This window comes from Microchirus variegatus (assembly GCF_963457635.1).
Source record: "Microchirus variegatus genome assembly, chromosome: 4".
Lineage (NCBI taxonomy): Eukaryota > Metazoa > Chordata > Actinopteri > Pleuronectiformes > Soleidae > Microchirus > Microchirus variegatus.
Window position 1 is genome coordinate 6,057,218 of NC_139805.1, and position 19,777 is coordinate 6,076,994.

Here is a 19,777-nt window from a genome sequence, read left to right on the forward strand (position 1 = left end):
AAAGATATTATTCCCATGAACGGGGAAAAAAAAAAGAAGCAAATATTGTGTCCAAAGGCTTTTAGACTGCAGGGGAATTCATAAAATTAGGGTTTGCTTGAAAGGAAGACAGTTGTTTTGATAGTTGGTTAGTGGTGATTATTCCATAGTGCCATAGTTACTTCTTCTACCGTCTGGAATCTTCCCTCACGTGCTGGAGCAATATTTTTCGATATTTGTCATCATGAACCTGAACATAGATGATGAGCTTACACACACTCTCTGGCTGAGACATCCCCGAGCAGCTTCAGTGTTCCAGGCTCTTCCTCCTCCTCCAGGGTGAGTTAGTGGTGCTTTTAAGCGCAGACATCAAAGAAGTCTGTATATGGGTGTATAAATAGGCTTAAAGGCTGAAAAAGTTTTACTTGTCATGACTTTCATATACGCAGTCGGTTAGACAAGGTCATGCATTGACTCAGTGACTTCTTCCTAACCCCCCACATCCCTCTTTCGCTCTCTCTCCCACACATATCCATGAAAAACACACCAGCACGCACACACACACACAGGAGAGTTCATGGACGCTTAAGCATCTACCTGCATTGAGAATACTGCAGTCAATAAGCACTAGATTTAAGTGGCATGGAACTTTTTATGTTGCTTGAAATGTCACCTACACTCCTGCATACAGCCTAATGATATCAAAATGCCATTTTACAATATCTCTTTTGGGGTTTTAATGTTTGCTGTATGCCCTCAGATCTGCTTTGACGTTTTTGATGACTCATCATGGGGAGCAGGCCTTACCCTGGATTTCCACTGGACGCGGAACGGCCGCGGAACTGCAGCCTTGCGGTCGCCGTTGCAAATCGCTTCCATTCTAATCAACGCCTCAGCAGCGGCCCAGAAGTGGCTCGCCGCACCGCAGCGATATCGATCGGAATCAGTTCTATTTTTTCCTTTGCCGCTGCTGAACCTCGTAAAATCAACGAAGCAGATCGCACCAGACAGGAAGTCCGACACAGAATCAAAGTAAAACATTTCCGCCCCCCTTTCAAAATAAAACACAATACGCAGGTCATATAGCCTGTCACAACTTCACATCAACATTACGTCGTGACCGGTGCTGTCAGGTCAACAGTCAATTAATCAGAGCGTCTCTGAGAGTCATAATGTACGACGAGAGACTGATTGTTGAAGTGGAGAAACATAAAATCTTTTATGACACCAGATCAACAGTTCTTCCACGTCAGAGAATGAAAAGAAGCTGTGTTGTTGTTGTTTACTTTATACACACAGTCTATCGCTGGATCTCGCGAACTCGCGTCCGTTCGAGATTATCGCGCGATCTTCCGTGAATACCGCCGGCTCCCAAGGCTCCGCGCCGCTGCCGTGACGCGCCCGGTGGGGATTGCCGCTGGGGAGAGGACGAAGCAGAACCGCGCCGCTGACGTTCCGTGCCCGTTCCGCGCCTGTTCCGCGTCCAGTGGAAATCCGGGGTTATACTACGCTGCATCGAATCAAGCGCTGTATGAATCTTTCGATGCCCCGCACCACCCCATGGACCATCCAGTCGCCCCCTTCTCAGTCTAAACATGTAGATTCACTCCAGAAATCCCCTCATCATCATCATCCGCTTACCTCTATCCACCCATTATTTACTGCCACAGATATACAGTAAGTGACAGTTATGGAAAAAAATAAATCAAAAACAGAAAGTAGGCCGTCACCATGCTGTGTTGTATTGCTAGTGGCCAGTCAACGTGGCTACAACTCATTTTAACTGGAAATGGAAATGCAGAAACTACAAGCACTGCAAGAACCATGACACGAGGACTTAATATATCCAACAGAGCTTTAAAACGGCAATTATATTGCTGCCAAATAATACTATTTCTTTGTCAGCAGGCCTGGTGCTGATGTCCAGCAGGGTAGTGAGTAGCAGGTGACTGATCATGATACATCTGAGAGTTGGCAGACGAGGTAAAATGAGGAGTGGGGGGATGCATCGCGAGAGCCAGAGTTTGGAGTAGCACACGCGGTACTCCAATCACATCCAGTGATTGAGCTCGTCTTTCACACTGTGCATCATCATTCGAGCTCTGGATTTCTATAATACGTCCTGACATCTGCCCCCGTATCTTCTCACTGGGACTCGGAGCGGCACAATCCGCTTGTAGCGTCATTTATGACACAGCAGCTCGCCCGTGTCTGCTGTTGTCTTTAAATCAGTGATGCCTCGCTTTTCTCGATCGCTGTGTTTATTCCAAAGTGTCACAGAAAACCCTGAAACATAAGTCAGCCATTATTGGAACAGTGATTAAAATGAAATAGCTACGTGCGGTGTCACGCAAGGTCAATATGACTTATTATCGACTCTCCGCTCTGGCACTCTGGAGCCTTTTGGCTTCTTCCCACCACCCCCATTTTGGTTGTACAGTATATCAGTGTATTGTGAAGTAGAGACTGAGCCTATCTGCAGCTGCAGCAGGCAACTGGGTTCAGCATCAATCTGTGACAAAGTCATCGGAAGAGATAATGTCTGCATGCGTCTCGTAAACCTTGAGGAAAGTGTCCACCTGAACAAGACTTGTGTGATGTGCGGTATTTCGGCAGTGTTGATGCACAAAAGGGAAAAGGGTTCTCAGTCACTCAGGTCATAGTCGAGAAGACTTCAATAAAGTTAAAAGTGCAGTGTGTAACTTTTAAACAAAAGGGTAAGGGTTAGTTCAAACTTTGTCAAATGAATTTACCCAATGCTAACGATGCCTCTCAGCTACACATGACTCTGTGCCTGTGTTTCTCAATGTGGTGGTGTGTCGCACATAGGGACATTGCTGTGCTGCACACAGGAAGTGATTTGTTTTGTATCAAGACAGAGGCAACAGCAACTTTGGTGGAAACGTCAAATATTCTGGATATTACTTGGGATAAAAGCTCCTTGTTCCTGTTGATTTCTTTTGGTATTACCTACTGCACTCCTTAGCTTGTTTAGGCGGGGTCGGCTGCCGATTGACTCCTTCCAGGGGTGGAAGGAGTCAATGAGCCGGTGGCGTGGCGGCTGCTTTTTATTTATTTATTTATTCATTTATTTATTCAACTTTTTTTGCCATGCCCCGCCTTGCCTTGGTAACTACTGTAACTCTCCCGGCCCGGCGAGAGAGACCTGCATCGGCTCGGTGGCCCACAATGCTCGGCTGCAGACACAGAGCACAGAGGTGATGATTGGCCCAGTGGCTTGTCCGTCTAAAAAATACCTGGCCCAATGGTCCTATGAGAGGCTACAGAGGCCCAGAAGTCCCACCCACTCCCCATGTTCTAGACCCGCCCTCGTCCAATCACTTTTAATGATGAGAGAGAGAGAGAGAGAGAGCGAGAGAAAAACACACCAGCACACGAAAAACTAAAAATGGAGAAGGAGAGTAAAAAACAACACATTTTTGTCCCAGTCCACCTGTGACTCCTTCAAATGACCGACGACCAGGATCTTTCACCGCACGTTTTGTATTGCCATGCTGGGCTGACAAATGCTTAGACAGGTTGCTCATTGATGTGGCAGCAGTTGAAAAACACTTGTCGCCTGGGCATAGAGTGCATTTCACACAAATATTTTTGTCCATTTCGAGCAATAAACTGAAAGTAATGTGAATATCTCCACTGGCCAAAAACCCCCTATCTCCTTCTCCAGTGTGTGTGTGCTCCTGTGGGTGTGAAAGGAAAGCAAGAAAAATGGCCTTAAATAACAGGATTGTCTAAAAGATAACGACTGGCTATACCACCATGTAATTATATTCTATTCACCATATGAGAGATGGACATAGTATAATGATAACAGGCAAAATGTAAATACTGCAGACAGGGACATGCAGATCCCATGGTAGACCGTGATTATAAATAGAGATGGAGGTAAAATAGCATTGGCTATTGCTTTCACCTTAATGTTCAGTTCAGAGAAGAAAGCAACATCTCTTTGTCTGCTGACAGGAGCTGTGACACAGGAAAGAGATCTCTGTCAGTATTTCCCCAGGAAATGTGCTCTTGGCGAAGGAGGAGAGGTCCATGAAAACTGTGAAGGCGGAAATTCTCCTCCGACAACAACAACAACAACTAATTAAAGAAACCGTGTCAGACTTTTCACCACAGCACACTACGAGTGACTGTGGTGAAAATTGCTCTCTTCTCTTTCTCTTCTCTTCTCTTCTCTTCTCTTCTCTTCTCTTCTCTTCTCTTCTCTTCTCTTCTCTTCTCTTCTCTTCTCTTCTCTTCTCTTCTCTTCTCTTCACTTCACTTCTCTTACCTGAGGTCCATCCCTGTGCAATGTGAGTCAAAGGAAACCCCAGTGGCAGCAGTTATCTGTTATCTGGGCCTGGGCATCGCCACATTGTTGAGCGAGCAGAGTTGGAGATTGCTCTGTACTCGCTTTGCATCAAAGGAGGTTTGTCTAACTTGTGTCTGGTGATGTGCTGGCGGAGCGAGTCCTTGGAGCAGCCTTGTCGCTCTTATCTCTACCCAGCAGACTCTGTTTTCTGCGGCAACACTAACCGACCGCTGGTTACACTGACGCACACGCATTCGTGGCTCTGCACGGTCAAAATGTGCACACGGACACGCGCAAACTCACACAGTCCCACAATATTATACACAGCATTGAGGCAGCGACTTTTTTTTTCTTCTTCTTTGGCTGATATTAGCAGAATTTGTTCTGCTATGTGAATCTCTGTCTCTTCCTCCCCTCCAACCCCTGCTCAGAGCTCAACCCGGTTTCAATGAATATTTGAAATGGATTAAATGATTATTCCTGGAAATCCATACTAAAAAAAAGAAATCATTTTAATTATTTGAGCATTTGACAATGCATCAGTGCTTCCAATCAAAAAACACCACATCATAATGGCAAAGTGAGAGAAACCTCAACAAAGCAGCAATTTAGGCTTCAAAGTTGAGAGTTAGTCGACGAGAAGATCATATATGTAACGGTTGGACATTTGACAAACTGTAATTCTGCAATTTATTTATGTGTGAACAAATTATCAGAGTGAAATTTGAGGACTGGGACGAACACTGGTAAAAGACTCATATTGAATAAAATTACTCGAAATGACTTGACTTATGGCAATTGTCTGCTTTTTGTAGCTTAGAAATTCCATTTGACTACTTCACATCCCACAAAGGAAGGTAAGACACCACGTTTTTAATTTTAATCTAATGCCTGGTGGGTCAAAAAAAAGCTGGTTATGATAAGTGCGCAAAACATGGCAGGTTTTTTTTAGACTAATATTTAAAATGAATTTCCAATTCTTTACATTTTAGGCTCTGTAGGTTCATTTATCCTTATGTTATTGATGTTAACAATTCAGTTGTATGAGTAATACAGTGTTTATGTATATTTAAATTCCACATTTGCATATTTCAATGTGCAATATCTGTAAAATCATCTTCATTTTCTATATTCAAACAACTTGACTTGTAACTTGCTTGATTCTTGCAAGAATGACTGGACTTGCTTGAGTCTTGAAGGTTATGACTTGTGACTTACTCCCATCTCTGCAAATTATTAAGATCCAATTTCATTTTAACTGGAAAACGGTCCAAGGGCAAAAAAGTCTGCGTATGAACATGTGTCCAGATTTCCAATTAAAATATTATTGTCTTTTGTTTAATCCATGCAAAATACAAAGTGAACGATTTTGATATTTCAGGGGATTAGACGTTGCAGTTGCCATAGGAGATGCTGAAGTAAATGACCCCAGTCAACAAATAAGTCTGATGCATAATCCCCTGTAAAGCAGGGAATCGTTTTTTTTTTACACTTTAGCTTTATTTTGGATTACAAAAACACAATACAACATATTAGTAATTGAGCTTCAAAGCTTCTGGAGTTTTTACCCTCAGCCTGAACCACTGAAAAAAAAATTGCTTACCCCTGTTTCCATCATTTGAAGCACATCATTTCCACATTTCAAACATTTATGTTTGTGCTTTTTCTGTATCAAAACTATTTGACTAGAAGATCATAATAAACATGACTTAGAGGTGATGTATGTAAATTGTGTACAACAGCGACCTTTTAAAATGAATTAATTAGTTACTGCAATCCCAGTTGAAAACATTACACGAGTGCGGTTTCAAGACTCACCAAAAACACATAAATAAGACACAGTGCTCCTGCACAGACACATTCACAAACATTAACTGTCTCACTGTCCATTTTATTCACTGTATAAACACTGAACATACTTGGTTAATCCCCAGCAAAAGAGATTGAGACTGAAAATGTGTGTCTGCTCAGAGCAGCACCAGAGAATTATTATGTTATGTTAAAGGGGAAATAAGTAGTTTATAGTGCCATCTAGAGGAGAGGCTGACATTTACAACAAAGACCTGCTGCTCTGCTCACCCCCTCCCTTCCCTGAGCGCTACGGTATCCTCAGCTGGTCAAATGTCGTCCTCGTCGTCTTTCTCCGTGTCAGCAGATGAGGTTCGTGAGGTGAGGGAGAGGGCGAGCTACCGCGGCCGTAGCAGACGAAGCGGAGAGAGAGGAGGCGGGACTTCCGCTACAAGTAAAGAGACGCTTGTTTTGTTCTCTCGCGTTTGTCCTTTCAGGCTCCGGTAGAAACATGGCGTCTCGCTGCTAACAGTGGCTATGCAACCGCGGTCCGCGGTCATGTTATTTTACATGACTTTTTGAAACACTACGAAAAACAGCGACTAGACAATGCAGGAGCACATAATATGTATAAGTGGATTTTGGGTTATATAAACCCATAAATACTACATATTGTACCTTTAAGAGGAGATGACAAGGCGACGATTACATATCTTAAAAACGTTAGATATCCACTGACAAAGTGGAATAGAGCGAGAGGGGGAGACAGAGCAGTAACTAACTTGACCGGGGAGAAGATCTACCCACACTGGCATGTCTCTACCGTTCCACTTTCAGCTGTCAACATTTTAATGCATTTTCTTTGCTAACTCAAATTTTCTCTTCTCCTCAGGTCAAGACTTTTAAGAAAGGGGGGTCGACTCGGAAGGCTTTTTAGGTTAGGGTATCGTTGAATATTTCTGATGCTTAATAGCGAGCTCCTCTCTGCGCTCCCTGCTGGTGTCCTGTGTGTTGAAGTGCTGGGAGCTGCATAACTAGGTGGGGGAACAGTGGGTGTCTGCACAGCAGACCAAAACACCAACCAAAACATTCTGCCCCACAAATGATCAAGGGAATCTATTTCATGTAGCCTATATACGGGGCAGCTCCATTGTTATCAGGGAAGCCAGTAATATCAGTTGAATACGTTTCCTCGATCTCTGGTGGCAGCATCGCATTCAAATACATTTCTTACACACATCACCTTTAACGTCCTTGTATTTAGATCCAGATGTGTTATAGCACCCATTCGTATCACAATCGTCCCTTACTTTTAGGTGAGCAAAATAAAAGTTAAAGAAACAGATGGTCTTCGTCGTAAATGAAAGTAAATAACATGTTAAACTTTAAATAGCTGCGCCAGGCACGGTGGAATCATCAAACTGTTATTGCGTGTGATGCTTTCCCAGTTTTATATCACAGCCTGTTCTGGCTCTTGTTTGTTTGAGTGGTTTCTGTCCTCGGTGTCTTCTTCGGGTGAAGGTAACATGCTGCTTTACTGGGTGTTCAGGTCCAGTTATTTTCTTGGCCAGTCTAAACCAATGCGCCGCTCACTCTGATGAATGTTGTGTTGGCAGAGAGCTCTGGGTTATTGTCCTCCCGCATGATGGAAGTGCCTTATGATTAGTATGGAGGCATTTCTCTGTAGGCTGGCAGACAAAGTATCTCTGCCGATCTCTGAACTCGTGCCGCTGATACTGTCATTATTAATATCACGGAGACAGATTAGCCAGTCTGCACCAAAAGCAGCCACGACACTATGCACCTCTGCTGAATCATGAACAGCTCCTCTGATCCACACTTTATTTTAAAAATAGTGTATCGTGACCATAGACCATGAAGTTTCAAAACTCACTCCCAAGGTGAATCCTTGAGATTTGTGATTAACAAAAAGAAGAGTTCACCTGAGCCCGATGGTATTTTGGTACGGTGGTATCATACGTTATGTCCGTTATTGCCAATTTTTCCTGGAAATGAAAAACACAAGTTACAAAATTGAGATTATGCACGGCTGAGGAAGACCCGAAATGAACAGGGCCATTAACTTGTCAGGAAAATGTTTAATGACGTTACAAATCAAATGAGAATGAGCCGTTCATTCAAAAAGAGCTCATTTTGCAACCAGCAGAGTTAGTGATGGAACTTTACTCCACACTTTTCTTTAAAATAGAGTATCGTGACCATAGACCGAATGTAAAAAGTAGATTACATTTGCAACATGAACTTCCAATGTGAAGCCTTGAGAGCTGCGATTTCACAGATGCCATGTTGACATTTTGCAAAAGACAAGTTCACCTGCAACTAAGAGCCTGATGGTGTGATGATATCATAATGTTATGTCTGTTATTGCCCATTTTCCGCTAAATTAAAGTTACAAAATCAAGATTATATATGACCTGAAACTAGCGAACAGGGCCATTATTAACTCATCAGGAAAATATTTACTGACATTAAAAATCAAATGAGAATTTGCCTCATTTTCCAATAGATTTTCATTCAAATAGAGCTCGTTTTGCAACCAGCAGAGTTAGTGATGGAACTTTCTTCCACACGTTTCTATAACATAGTGTATCGATAGACTAAAATGTGGAAAGTGGACTTCAGTTGCAAAACAAACTCCCAATGTGAAGCCTTGAGATTTGCAATGTCCCTCTAAATAAAAACACAAATTTTTATGGTTATGCACGACTGAAGAAGACCTGAAACTAGTGAAGAGATCCATTAACTTGTTTACTGACATTACAAATCAAATGAGACTGAGACTTTCATGCTACCTACCTCTGTCCTACTTCTAGGCTGCACTTTTTCTACACTCCATTTTTGTATGCAGTCTATGATTGTGACACCTTCACCTCTGCCTGATAGAGGGCGATGATGTCACGGAGTGAATATCCTACTGTCCGTCATCAGCGGCTGCCGTCGTCCTTGGCTGACCTGTTTGATGTCTGCTGCTCAGTACACCAGTCTCCATGTATTGATTTCCCCCTCTCTGCTCTGCTTTAAAATGACTCGCTGTCTTTGGGCTCCCCCCCCCCCCCCCCCCAGCTCTCTGCTGGTTTTCACGTTTGTTTGTTTTTTGTTTTTTTAACAAAAACAGTCTCTGTGGGTATATCTCAAACCAAGAATAGTTTCAACAATCGATAAAAAAGATGTGCTCTTAAACAAAGAAACACTAGTCAGTCATTGTTTCAACATTTCCCTCACTTGTGTCGAACCAAAATGTGCTACGTTCTAGTTGTTGCACAGGAGATACAATCTGAAATTCTGAACTCTCATTGATGTGGAAATAAATATGACATAGTTCATAATTAATGTCCTCATTTTCTATAATTATGTAAATTCTGTGATATTCAGGGCTGTGGAGTTTTCAGTCCATATTAGGCAAAAAAAAAAACACAAATATCAGCGTTAATAGGTTCTAAAACAACAGCATGTGTAATGCTAAAGGTATTTAAGTCGATATCAGTGAATCATTAACCCAGTGGTGCCTGGTGTATACACAGTTTAAGCAGATTTCCCCTCTGTACAGCACACCAGACTCACAGTGACCCCTAGTGGTTAGGGCTTGATTTTACAGCCACAATAAATGACCTATATATTCATTTAAGTCACACAAGTCTCTATCTACAGTAAGTTTGTGTTGTCTTATTGTAAAAGAAGGACTTGGTGAACTTAATTAATGTAAAAATAAAAACAAACATCTTGTTCTGGTGAATAAAAACAGCCTTAAACGTCTGCAGCTTCATACATGCATTATCATCAAATATCTGCCTGTGAATATGTGTACTCAGCTTGAAATGAATCTCAAGGACATACATTCACAAATATCAGCAAACTGCCATTAAATAAACTTTGTCCTTGGCTTCTCTCCAACACTCTCTGTCCTGTTGTGATTCCAAAAGTCACTGCCTCGACTGAACGCAAACACACCAGAGAACAAATTTGACTTTAAACCGCCGCTGTCGTCTAGTTTTTTGAACCTCTGCGACCATGGCCACATCCATCTGCACATTGCTCCTGCTGTCGACCCTGCTGTCCACCGTGTACGTGGAGGGTTTTTCTCGAGGGCCCGTTGAACTCGCTCCCGTCCCCTGTAACGACAAAGCAGTGGAGAAGCTGTCTCGCCTGGGCGTCACTTACATCAATGAAGACCGCAGCGATGGCTACAAGTTTGCCCTTAACCGCATTGCAAATGTCCACTTGCATGCTCAGGTTAGTGCAAAAGATAAAATCTCAGTGGGAGTAGCAGCCTGGGGTTGTTTTACATATTTTCTGTCAGTGGGTGACTGGTACATGTTTAACAAAGGAAGTGGAGTGTAAAGGTTATTTTCCCCTCTGTCGTTGTTTTAGTACCCAAACACCCTTGTGTGATAGATTTAACCAGCTGTGGCCAATCTTCGTGTCAGTGGGAATCCATTTGATAAGATCTATGTTTTGTTAGAAATGACTGCGCACAGTCAAATACTAATCAAACATCCTCTCACATTGTCACAATTTGCCCACTCTCACTCTTGGGAAATTACGATAAAATTAAACTCTGCTTCCCCGAGAACTCATTTAAGCCGCCGCACTCCAGTTTGGGAACCACTCGGACTACGTCAAAGACGTGAAGAAGAAGAAGAAGAAAATAGCAGCAATTACCTGAGAGTGCAAGCACTAAATACTAAAAACAACAATAAATATTTGTTGTCTGCTTTGACTGGCCGTTTTTGCCGTGCATGACACTTCCAGTAAAAGCAGAGTCTAAAGTGGTGAAGTACACAATGTCATGTCATGAAATAAGAAGCCATCCTCTGTCATGCCTCATAAAAAAAGGCCTTTACTGAAGTGACTTGTTAATAAAGTCCAGGTCATTTCGGAGCAGGATCGCTGGGACAAACCTTGCACAACAGGCTTTATGAACTTCATGCTGTCGGCCGCTGAAGGCTGTTGTAGCCCGACTGTGGGATAGATCAGGATTTTTAAGAGGCTCAGTTCAACTTCATGACCTGAGAAGGTCCGGCTGCTATTACACCTGCTCAAAGTGTTAACGTTTGTTTTTAGCACTGTGCGGCCCCAAATCATTGAACAAAGTGTTGTGAGTGAATCACACTCAGAGAAACTCATAAACGCTTTCCTAAGGATGTAAGTGAACCGATGATGGTAGATTATGTGACATGTGACTTGCCTTAAAGTTGAGACTCAGATAAACAATAATAATAATAATAATAATAATAATAATAATAAAGGAAATGTTACGCTTCTATAATGTTTTACTACTGAAAATATAACCTGCACAGCATTATTTGTATCTTCTTGCTCTCTCTCTCACTATCCTTGTGTTTGCATCGTTGGTGCCAGGGCCCAGCAGGCAATGTGTATTACCTGGACCTGGACGTTCTGGAGACCAAGTGTCACATAGGGAGCCCAAAACCATGGAAACGCTGTGATGTCAGACCATTCATGGAGACAGTAGGACACAGACATGCTCACATATATTTTTCTTTTCAAGGTTCAATATGAACATGAATATCTGAGGTGTCATGGCTTAAATTCAGCAAAAAAAAAATACTGTTATGGAGTAATGTAATGCAGTGTTTTAGCTAAATCACAGATTTTCCTGTTGATGGTGGTCCTGAAGTAAAAGCTTTTATCTGTTTTGTTATTTTCAGCAAATCTCTGGAAACTGCAACACCACCGTTCTCCACACACCAGATGGCTACTCCTACCTGTACAGCTATGACTGCACCCTCGTTCCAGGTAAGTGATATCGCAACAGTTTTATAGAAATTTCACTGCACCTCATTCAAAAACTGCTTTGCCCCAAAATTCTCCCTGAATGAATGTAGGATACTTAATATTGTGGAAATTGTGGATCTTGCAGTTGCTGTTGTCTGATTGAATTCCTTAACAAACACATTTAAAGGTCCAGTTTGTACAAAGTAGTGACATATTATGGTGGCGTTTGCATTTTAGAAAAATGTAATTCATCTTCATTTGTAAGTAAGCTTCCGCTTAAAAAATATGAATTGGAGACTGGTTTGTCTGTAAAAACATGGCAGCACAAAATACTGGTCTTTACAAATCAAAGTGCATTTATTTTTATTTTATTTATTTTGAAGCACAGGACACCAAACAATTTTCTATTTCAAAATGATTATACTTATACATAACTATTGGTAATATTTATTGGTAATGTGTTTAATTTCTGCCAATAAACCCACCTAAATGTTACATACTGAACCTTTAATGGCGAGGCTCCAATTAACACTGCTTTTGGGTGTGTATCTGCAACATGTTCATTATAGGGCATCAGGAACCACTTTAACTTGGGGTAATAGGGTATAATATGGGCACTTTAATGTTAAATGTTAACATACATGTAAACATACTATGTTTAGTATACAAAAGAAAAAGGGAATACAGAAATGTCTCACTATAGACAATAATATTAATGGACTCATAGGTTATTTAACAAATCAATGTTGGCGGTAGGAATATCTTTTGGTTTCATTGAAATCTGTGATAAATGTGAATGAATTCTTAATTACATAAATGTAATAAATGTGACTTTACTTTACTCTAAATATTTTTCTCACCAACACGATCTGAACTCCTGTGTGGTTCTTGCAGATCCCCCAGAGAAGCTCCAGCAAATCTGTCCAACCTGCCCCCTCCTGCTCCCCACAGACAGCCCACAGGCAGTGGACACAGCTCAGGTCACTCTAGCGTCCTATAAGAGACAGTCCAGACTCGGTGCAGGACTTGGGGTGAAGAAGATCACCAGAGCCGCAGCTCGGGTAACGAACCGGAAACACTCTGATCCGAGACAAAAATGCTCCTGGGTGGATTTTTATGACACAACAATGTGTTAAACCTTGTGTTTATTGGAAAAATTACCCTTAAGAATAATCTGCGGGTGTAACACGGGCAGACGGTAGACTTAGTGCTCCGTCTGTGTTGCCAGATGAGAACCATTACTGCTGCACAAAAACTGTAATGATGCAAGAGTCTGAAAAGGTTGGAAAGGATTACTGCGGGCACTTTAGATGCCACTGTCTGGCCAGGCATTTGTTAGGTGAGCAAATGAGAAACAGAACAGTTCACTTGGGGCCGCACTTGCTTCTCTTTGAATATATAATGTGAGTGGCTTAGGTAACAGGTTTTGTGGTCTTAAAAAACGAGCAGATTGCCAGGGACGTGACTGTGCAAATCCACACCGCCTCTGTAAATGTGCTCTCATTTGTCCTTTCCTTACCTTATTGTTTTTATATTTCAGGTGGTGCCAACGAAAGCCAGTTTTGTGGAGTACACGGTCCAACAGTGTCCAGAGGGAGTGACAGAGAGAGGAGACTGTCAGGGACCGTCATTCCACTCTGACGCAGAGGTAATCCCGAGAGTCATTACATTCAAAATTAAACATATAGTACCTTGACATTACTGTTGTATATGCAAATGTCTGTGTGGAGATAAGAAAAACGGCTCTGCATTCAGCTTTGTGACACTAAATCAAACGGCCTATTCGTGAAAAATGTAATAACATTGACTATAAATGTCTTCACAAAAACAGTTGAGCATATAATTTCAGTTTTGATTTTCATCCACACGACGCAGACGTGACAAAGACATAAAGGCAAAAAAACAAAAATCTGTGACATGATGGATCAACATTGTCTGAAGGTGCTTCATTAATTTTCAAAATCATTGATTACCATCATGACAGTGTGACACTGTTTTGACACTAATTAATGCTCTGCAATCCTAAATAATCATTGATCTGCCAGTGTCTTCTTTGGTATCACTGCAGCATCCTGAAAGTGCTTCTTGATGGCATGACAGACTAATTATACTTTTAAAAATAACGTCTCTATAAGCAAGGCTATTCAACTTAAGGCCCGGGGACCAGATCAGGCCCTTCAAGCAATTTGGACCGGCCCTGCGGCCCATTAACCTATAAATAATGAACGTATTATTAAAAAAGCCAATAAAAGCTTTGCCTATTTCTGACACATTGTGATACTTTGCGTCCCTTTTTTGGCAAATACTAGCACAGCTTATGTATGTACCAGAATATTACGAGCCAATTGTAGCAGTTGTACCTGAATATTATTGGTACTGTTTCTTATATTTCTGCAAAAAATAGCCTATTGTGGTCATTGCACCGTTGTTTATATTTGTTAATTGTATTGTACCTGGATGTTGGTGGTTTTCTTACTTAACTTTTTAGCACAAAACTACTAGCCATTTCAATAAATAAGTGCTAAATAATTGAAAACATTTTGTATCTATTTGTATCCATTTACTGTACATGCGTCAAAATAGTAGTACAGAGGTTGACCGGTGCACTGGCTGGACAGCCTTTCCGAAAAGATGGCCCTCTGGAAATTTTAGTTGAATAGCCCTGCTATAAAGGCTAAAGTAATTGAGCCTTGCATTAAAGAAGGTTGACAGAACTTGTCCGTTTTTTTAATCATCTTTCTTTTGAGCCTTCCATCCCGCAGCATCTTTTTGTGCCACTTCAGTAAAAATGTAAATGCAATTACCTTGTCTTCTGTCAGGCTGCAGGTTTCTGTGCAGGATCTGTGCACGGGGACATGAACACTTATCCTGATGTCCGGGTGTCCTGTGAGATGTACAAGTTACAGGTACAAAAAAAAAGCACATCGCATAATATATCACATATGGAAATATTACAACTTTTGGGTAATCTTTGGCTTCCTGTCTGTTGCTGGTGTTTGCATTCCCCTATACCTGCTTCCTAACCTGGGACACACAGCTGTTGGGGAAGTTGGTGCAGCAGTGTTAGCCTACTGCATCTTAACTTCCAGTTCAGCTGGTTGAATCACTATTGCTCTCCAGATCATTGTAATTGGCTATATCACTCCAGCCAGAAGACAAACAGAGATACAGAAATTACTTCTTTATTTAATTACGGTACATGAAAACGTCTTAGACATTGACATGAGTGGCAAAATAATCAAACTCTGCTGTTTATATGCTCTACCGCCCAATGGGTCCTCCAGTTTTGTATTTTTAGTCACAAAAACCACTGCCCCCCTCTGTCGAGGGGGGCAGTGGTTTTGCATGCTGGTTGCTTGCATGCTGGTTGCTTTGCATGCTTGCATGCTGGTTGCTTTTTTCCGCTTGCATGTACTTGCATGCTGGTTGCTTTTTTCCGCTTGCATGTACGTGAGTGCAACATTTTTCCCCAACCATAATAACTAAAGCTGGGGACACACTACACAACTTGCATAGTTGTTATCGATTTAGGGTGTTATCGATTTCCAGTGTGTCAGCAGACTGTCACTGCGCGAGTTTTGATATTCCAGCCACTTCCTGTTGTCTTTGTCTTTCCTTTGTCCCACCTTCTCTTTTTCATTTTAGTTGTTGGCAACATGTGTTTGGAGTTAGGTCAGTAATCAGTACACACTCCCCGATGGCGTCCACCCTGTTTGCCTTACTACAGCTGAGGTCGGGTTAGGTCTGTTACCCTTAAACACTAACAGATTTCATGCTCCCTGTCCTCAACAAGTGGTGACTGGTGGAGACCTTTGTAGTGTGTCCCCAGCCTGAGACAACACTGTGGTTGTTGTTCTTTAATGTTTGTTCACCGTCAGGACGATGTGTCCCGGACTTATGTTATGTTTGGGAAAGGGAGGACATTCATTCACAGTAAAAAAACAATCTCAACTCTCTGCCTCTTTCTGGAGTTCAACGTTTGTCTTCGATAGGGGAAATTTTGAAACATTCACTGACTGCAGCTTTAATGAACTTTAAGATTTTTTACGAATAGTGAGCCCATACTGTATATATTCTGGAAACTGTCTATAATGAACATTGTATTTAAATTTTTTGTCTTATTTTTAATATTTTTCTATATTGTACTTGCTTGGAAATGCATGTTTATTATGTATTTCTTTACTTGTCTTTGCTGCTGTGACAATGTAAATTTCCCCACTGCAGGACTAATAAATGTCTATCTTATCTTATCTTACCTTAAAGGTGAAGCAAGTAGTTTATAGTGCCATCTAGAGGAGAAGCTGAAATTTACAAAATCTGCTCACCCCCTCCCTTCCCTGAGCGCTACGGTATCCGCAGCCGGTCAAATGTCGTCCTCGTCGTCTTTCTCCGTGTCAGCAGATGAGGTTCGTGAGGCGAGGGAGAGGGCGAGCTACCACGGCCGTAGCAGACGAAGCGGAGAGAGAGGAGGCGGGACTTCCGCTACAAGTAAAGCGACGCTTGTTTTGTTCTCTCGCGTTTGTCCTTACAGGCTCCGGTAGAAACATGGCGTCTCGCTGCTAACAGTGGCTATGCAACCGCGGCCCGCGACCATGTTATTTCACATGACTTTTTGAAACACTACGAAAATGAAACAACAACTATTATACAGCGACTAGACAATGCAGGAGCACATAATATGTATAAAAAAGTGGATTTTGGGTTATATAAACCCATAAATACTACACAGTGTCCCTTTAAGTCAAAGTGCCAGAAAGCATTTATTGAATTCCCCCCCCCAAAAAAAAGGGAAGACAAACATCCGTAATCAATTTGATCTATTCGGAATGGAAGACGGATGGGAGAAATGTCTCCTTAACAAATGTTCAGGTCAGTGAACTATGAGAGTACAGTGAACGCTTATCAACAGCAGCAGTGAGCCTCACCACTCGTGGGTTAAAAAAAGTGTCTGTACAAGAAAGAATTTAAAAATTAAAAGCAAAATCAAAGACAATACCTCCGAGTGAAAACGGTGACTGTGGACTCACCGTGGGGCTTGCATGGTTAATAACCCGCTTGCATGACCTACATTTGACGAATGCCTCATGCTGTGTCTGAAAAGATGCCACGAGCCATTCTGTATAATTATTCTGTCATTTCTTACACGTGTTGTGCCGTTGTGTGTTTAAATATAAGAGTGACATTTAAAACTGTGTTGTAATTATGCAGACTCCTCACCTTTCCTAGTGGTGTTTATAATGGTATTTCATGGACTGATACAGTTTTCACACACTTTCACAGTTAAGACAATCAGACAGTCACACATCCATGTGTTGTGATCTTGTTTGTGTGTCTGCAGAACGTGGACATCCTCAGGCCGGTGCAGCCACAGGGCCACGACCTCCCTCTCGGCCCCGTGAGGCCAGTCTTTCCTCCTCTGACCGATGACCCAGGAAATAATCCACAGCCCGTTCCCTCTGACCCGACATCGCTCCCTGCTGTTCAACCGGTGCCTTTTAACCCCTCACCCGTTGACCTCGTTCCCTCTGACCCTCTCGCCTCATCATCCAGTGAGTCTGCTGAAGGGCCAGGCTACCATCAACGGCGACCACCAAATGCAGGGCCATTTGCTTCCTCCTCAGAGGAGATTGGAGGGCCCGTGGCACTGCGGCCGCCCTTAAACTTCCGCTACCAGAGGCATGGCCGTGAGAGGCGGCAGGCTTTGATGGGGACTTCAACCTCTCACACCCCAGCCTTCCTGTCTGATTTCCCCAGTGGCCTCTCTCCTTTCCGCTCCTGTCCTGGCCCTGCTCGGTACACCACTGTTTAACTGACGCTGCTCAGGAAAACATTTGTTCTTCTTTAATTTTATCCACTGAGACAGTGGAGCAGCACTCCCTGTCACAGGAGGCTTATAATAATTTGTGCAAATGAGAGGAACACTTTCTTTTTCTTTCTTTTTTTGCTTGGCCCTGAAATGACCTCCCTGCAAGTGCTCACAAAGCAGCCATGATTTTAAAGTATTCATTTGACGATGGTGTTAAATATTAGAAGAAGAAAAATATATGAACATGTCTGGTTTTAATCATTTATTTGAAAACCACATAATAATCCGACAACAATCACAGTATCTATGTTGATGAAATAAATTAATATATAGATCTTCTTCTGCTACAATAAATCCAGCTTCAAATGTGTGAAATCTTTCTACTTTTTGTGTTTTATATATTTTTAAATTGAACATCTTTGGCCTGCAGCACTCTTGCCTTTGCAGCAAGAAGAGCCGAGTTCACGAGGGCCTATCTGCATAGAGTTTGCATGTTCTCCCTGGGTTCTATGGTCTCCTTCCACAGTACAAAAACCTGCAGATTTGGGGATTAGGCAAATGGTGTTTGCCCTTTGGAGATAGATAGATAGATAGATAGATAGATAGATAGATAGATAGATAGATAGATAGATAGATAGATAGATAGATAGATAGATAGATAGATAGATAGATAGATAGATAGATAGATAGATAGATAGATAGATAGATAGATAGATGATCTTTGGATTGTACTATTCAGATAAAACAGGATTGCACTGCGAGGGATCAGAGAGCAAAAACAGCAGTCTGAAATTATTAAAAAAATCTTTGTAAGCTCAAATGAACTCTCTAAGAAACTCTTCTGCTGCTTCTCTCTTTATTGTATATGAAATGTTAGAAAAGGTAAGAAAATCTGAAAAAGGGACAGTTTTATTCCCATATACACAGCAATTGATAAAACTTTAATCAAAGGACAACATTTGAGCCATTGCACAGAGATAAATACGACGACTGCCCAGAGTCATTACAGAGAGAAAGAACATGACAACTTTAGTCCGGTGAAGAAGAGAAGTCTGGGTTTGTTATGAAACGTAATCGAGGCTGCGGGGAAGGGAAAGACAACCGCGGCCTTTCAATGGTTGCAGCAAAGCAAGTGGAGCAATTAACAAGAGCAGGGTGAAACAGAGGAGATGTGAAAAGCCATCCCTTATATAACCGGAGTGTCACCCAGGAGGACTCCACCAATAAACAAAGCCTCACACCAGAAACATGTCCTTTTAACAAGCACTCACCAAAGAGCTGTAAAGTAACGGGTACTCAGAGCTCGGCGTCAGGATGTGAAACATGTAAGACATGAGTGCATTCACTGATCAAGACGCGGCAGTCGGTCTTCGTTTGAAAGATGACACATTAATTAGGAAAGATCCTTTTTATATGTGAATGAAAATTGGCCATCTTGAAGCAAAGGCAGCGGTGGCCTGAAATATGTTTTTTTTATCTGACAGAATCGTTGTACCTTCACAAAAACAAACATTTAAATATGTTTTTTGACAAAAACACTTCTCTACCTGTAGGTCACAGAATGTATTTTGTAAGAATAGGTGAACTTTATTGATAAGACTGCAGATTTTCATAGGGCGCTATACGGTGGCCTTCACTGACCATAAAGGTGAAAAAGTCTCACACTTCTGCCAGTAGATCAATACACAGATGTTACTTGGAAATGGCTGGTTTATCTTGTGGATACTTGGATGTATTATACATCCATAATCTTTTTTTTCTTTTTTTTTTAATTGCTTATAATTAAAAGTAGTTTGGAAACACTGGTTTACAGCTTTTCCTTTTACCCACCGCACATGTGTTTCTGTTTACGAAAGTTGCACAGAGCCTCTTTGTACGCTAGGGAGCGGTAGAGACATTGGAACAGGCATGACACGTCAATGACTCTTGTCGACTACTGAATTGCTTAATCCAGATTATTCACCACTTGTTGCTATTGTGTGCCATTTAAATCGCCCCTCCCCGCCCCCCTTAAACGTCACGTAGAAACTACGTTTACCACATCTACTAAATCGATCAGATAAAAAAAAAGCGTGTTTGTGCGGCAGTGTCAACATTTCCGACGACACGTGAAGGCAGCAGCAGTTAGC

The 19,777-nt window shown here is 41.9% G+C and overlaps 1 protein-coding gene across 1 annotated transcript; it reads left to right on the forward strand.

The window, feature by feature from the left end:
• Positions 1-10,114: 10,114 nt before the first annotated feature.
• LOC310926010 (alpha-2-HS-glycoprotein) lies at positions 10,115-17,651 on the forward strand (the record flags this gene model as incomplete). The annotated part of the gene is made up of 7 exons (XM_083888098.1): positions 10,115-10,336; positions 11,465-11,575; positions 11,776-11,863; positions 12,737-12,903; positions 13,383-13,490; positions 14,662-14,748; positions 17,181-17,651. The coding sequence occupies 7 exons, from the start codon at positions 10,115-10,117 to the stop codon at positions 17,649-17,651; spliced, it is 1,254 nt and encodes a 417-aa protein (XP_083744224.1).
• Between the last annotated feature and the right edge of the window lie 2,126 nt (positions 17,652-19,777).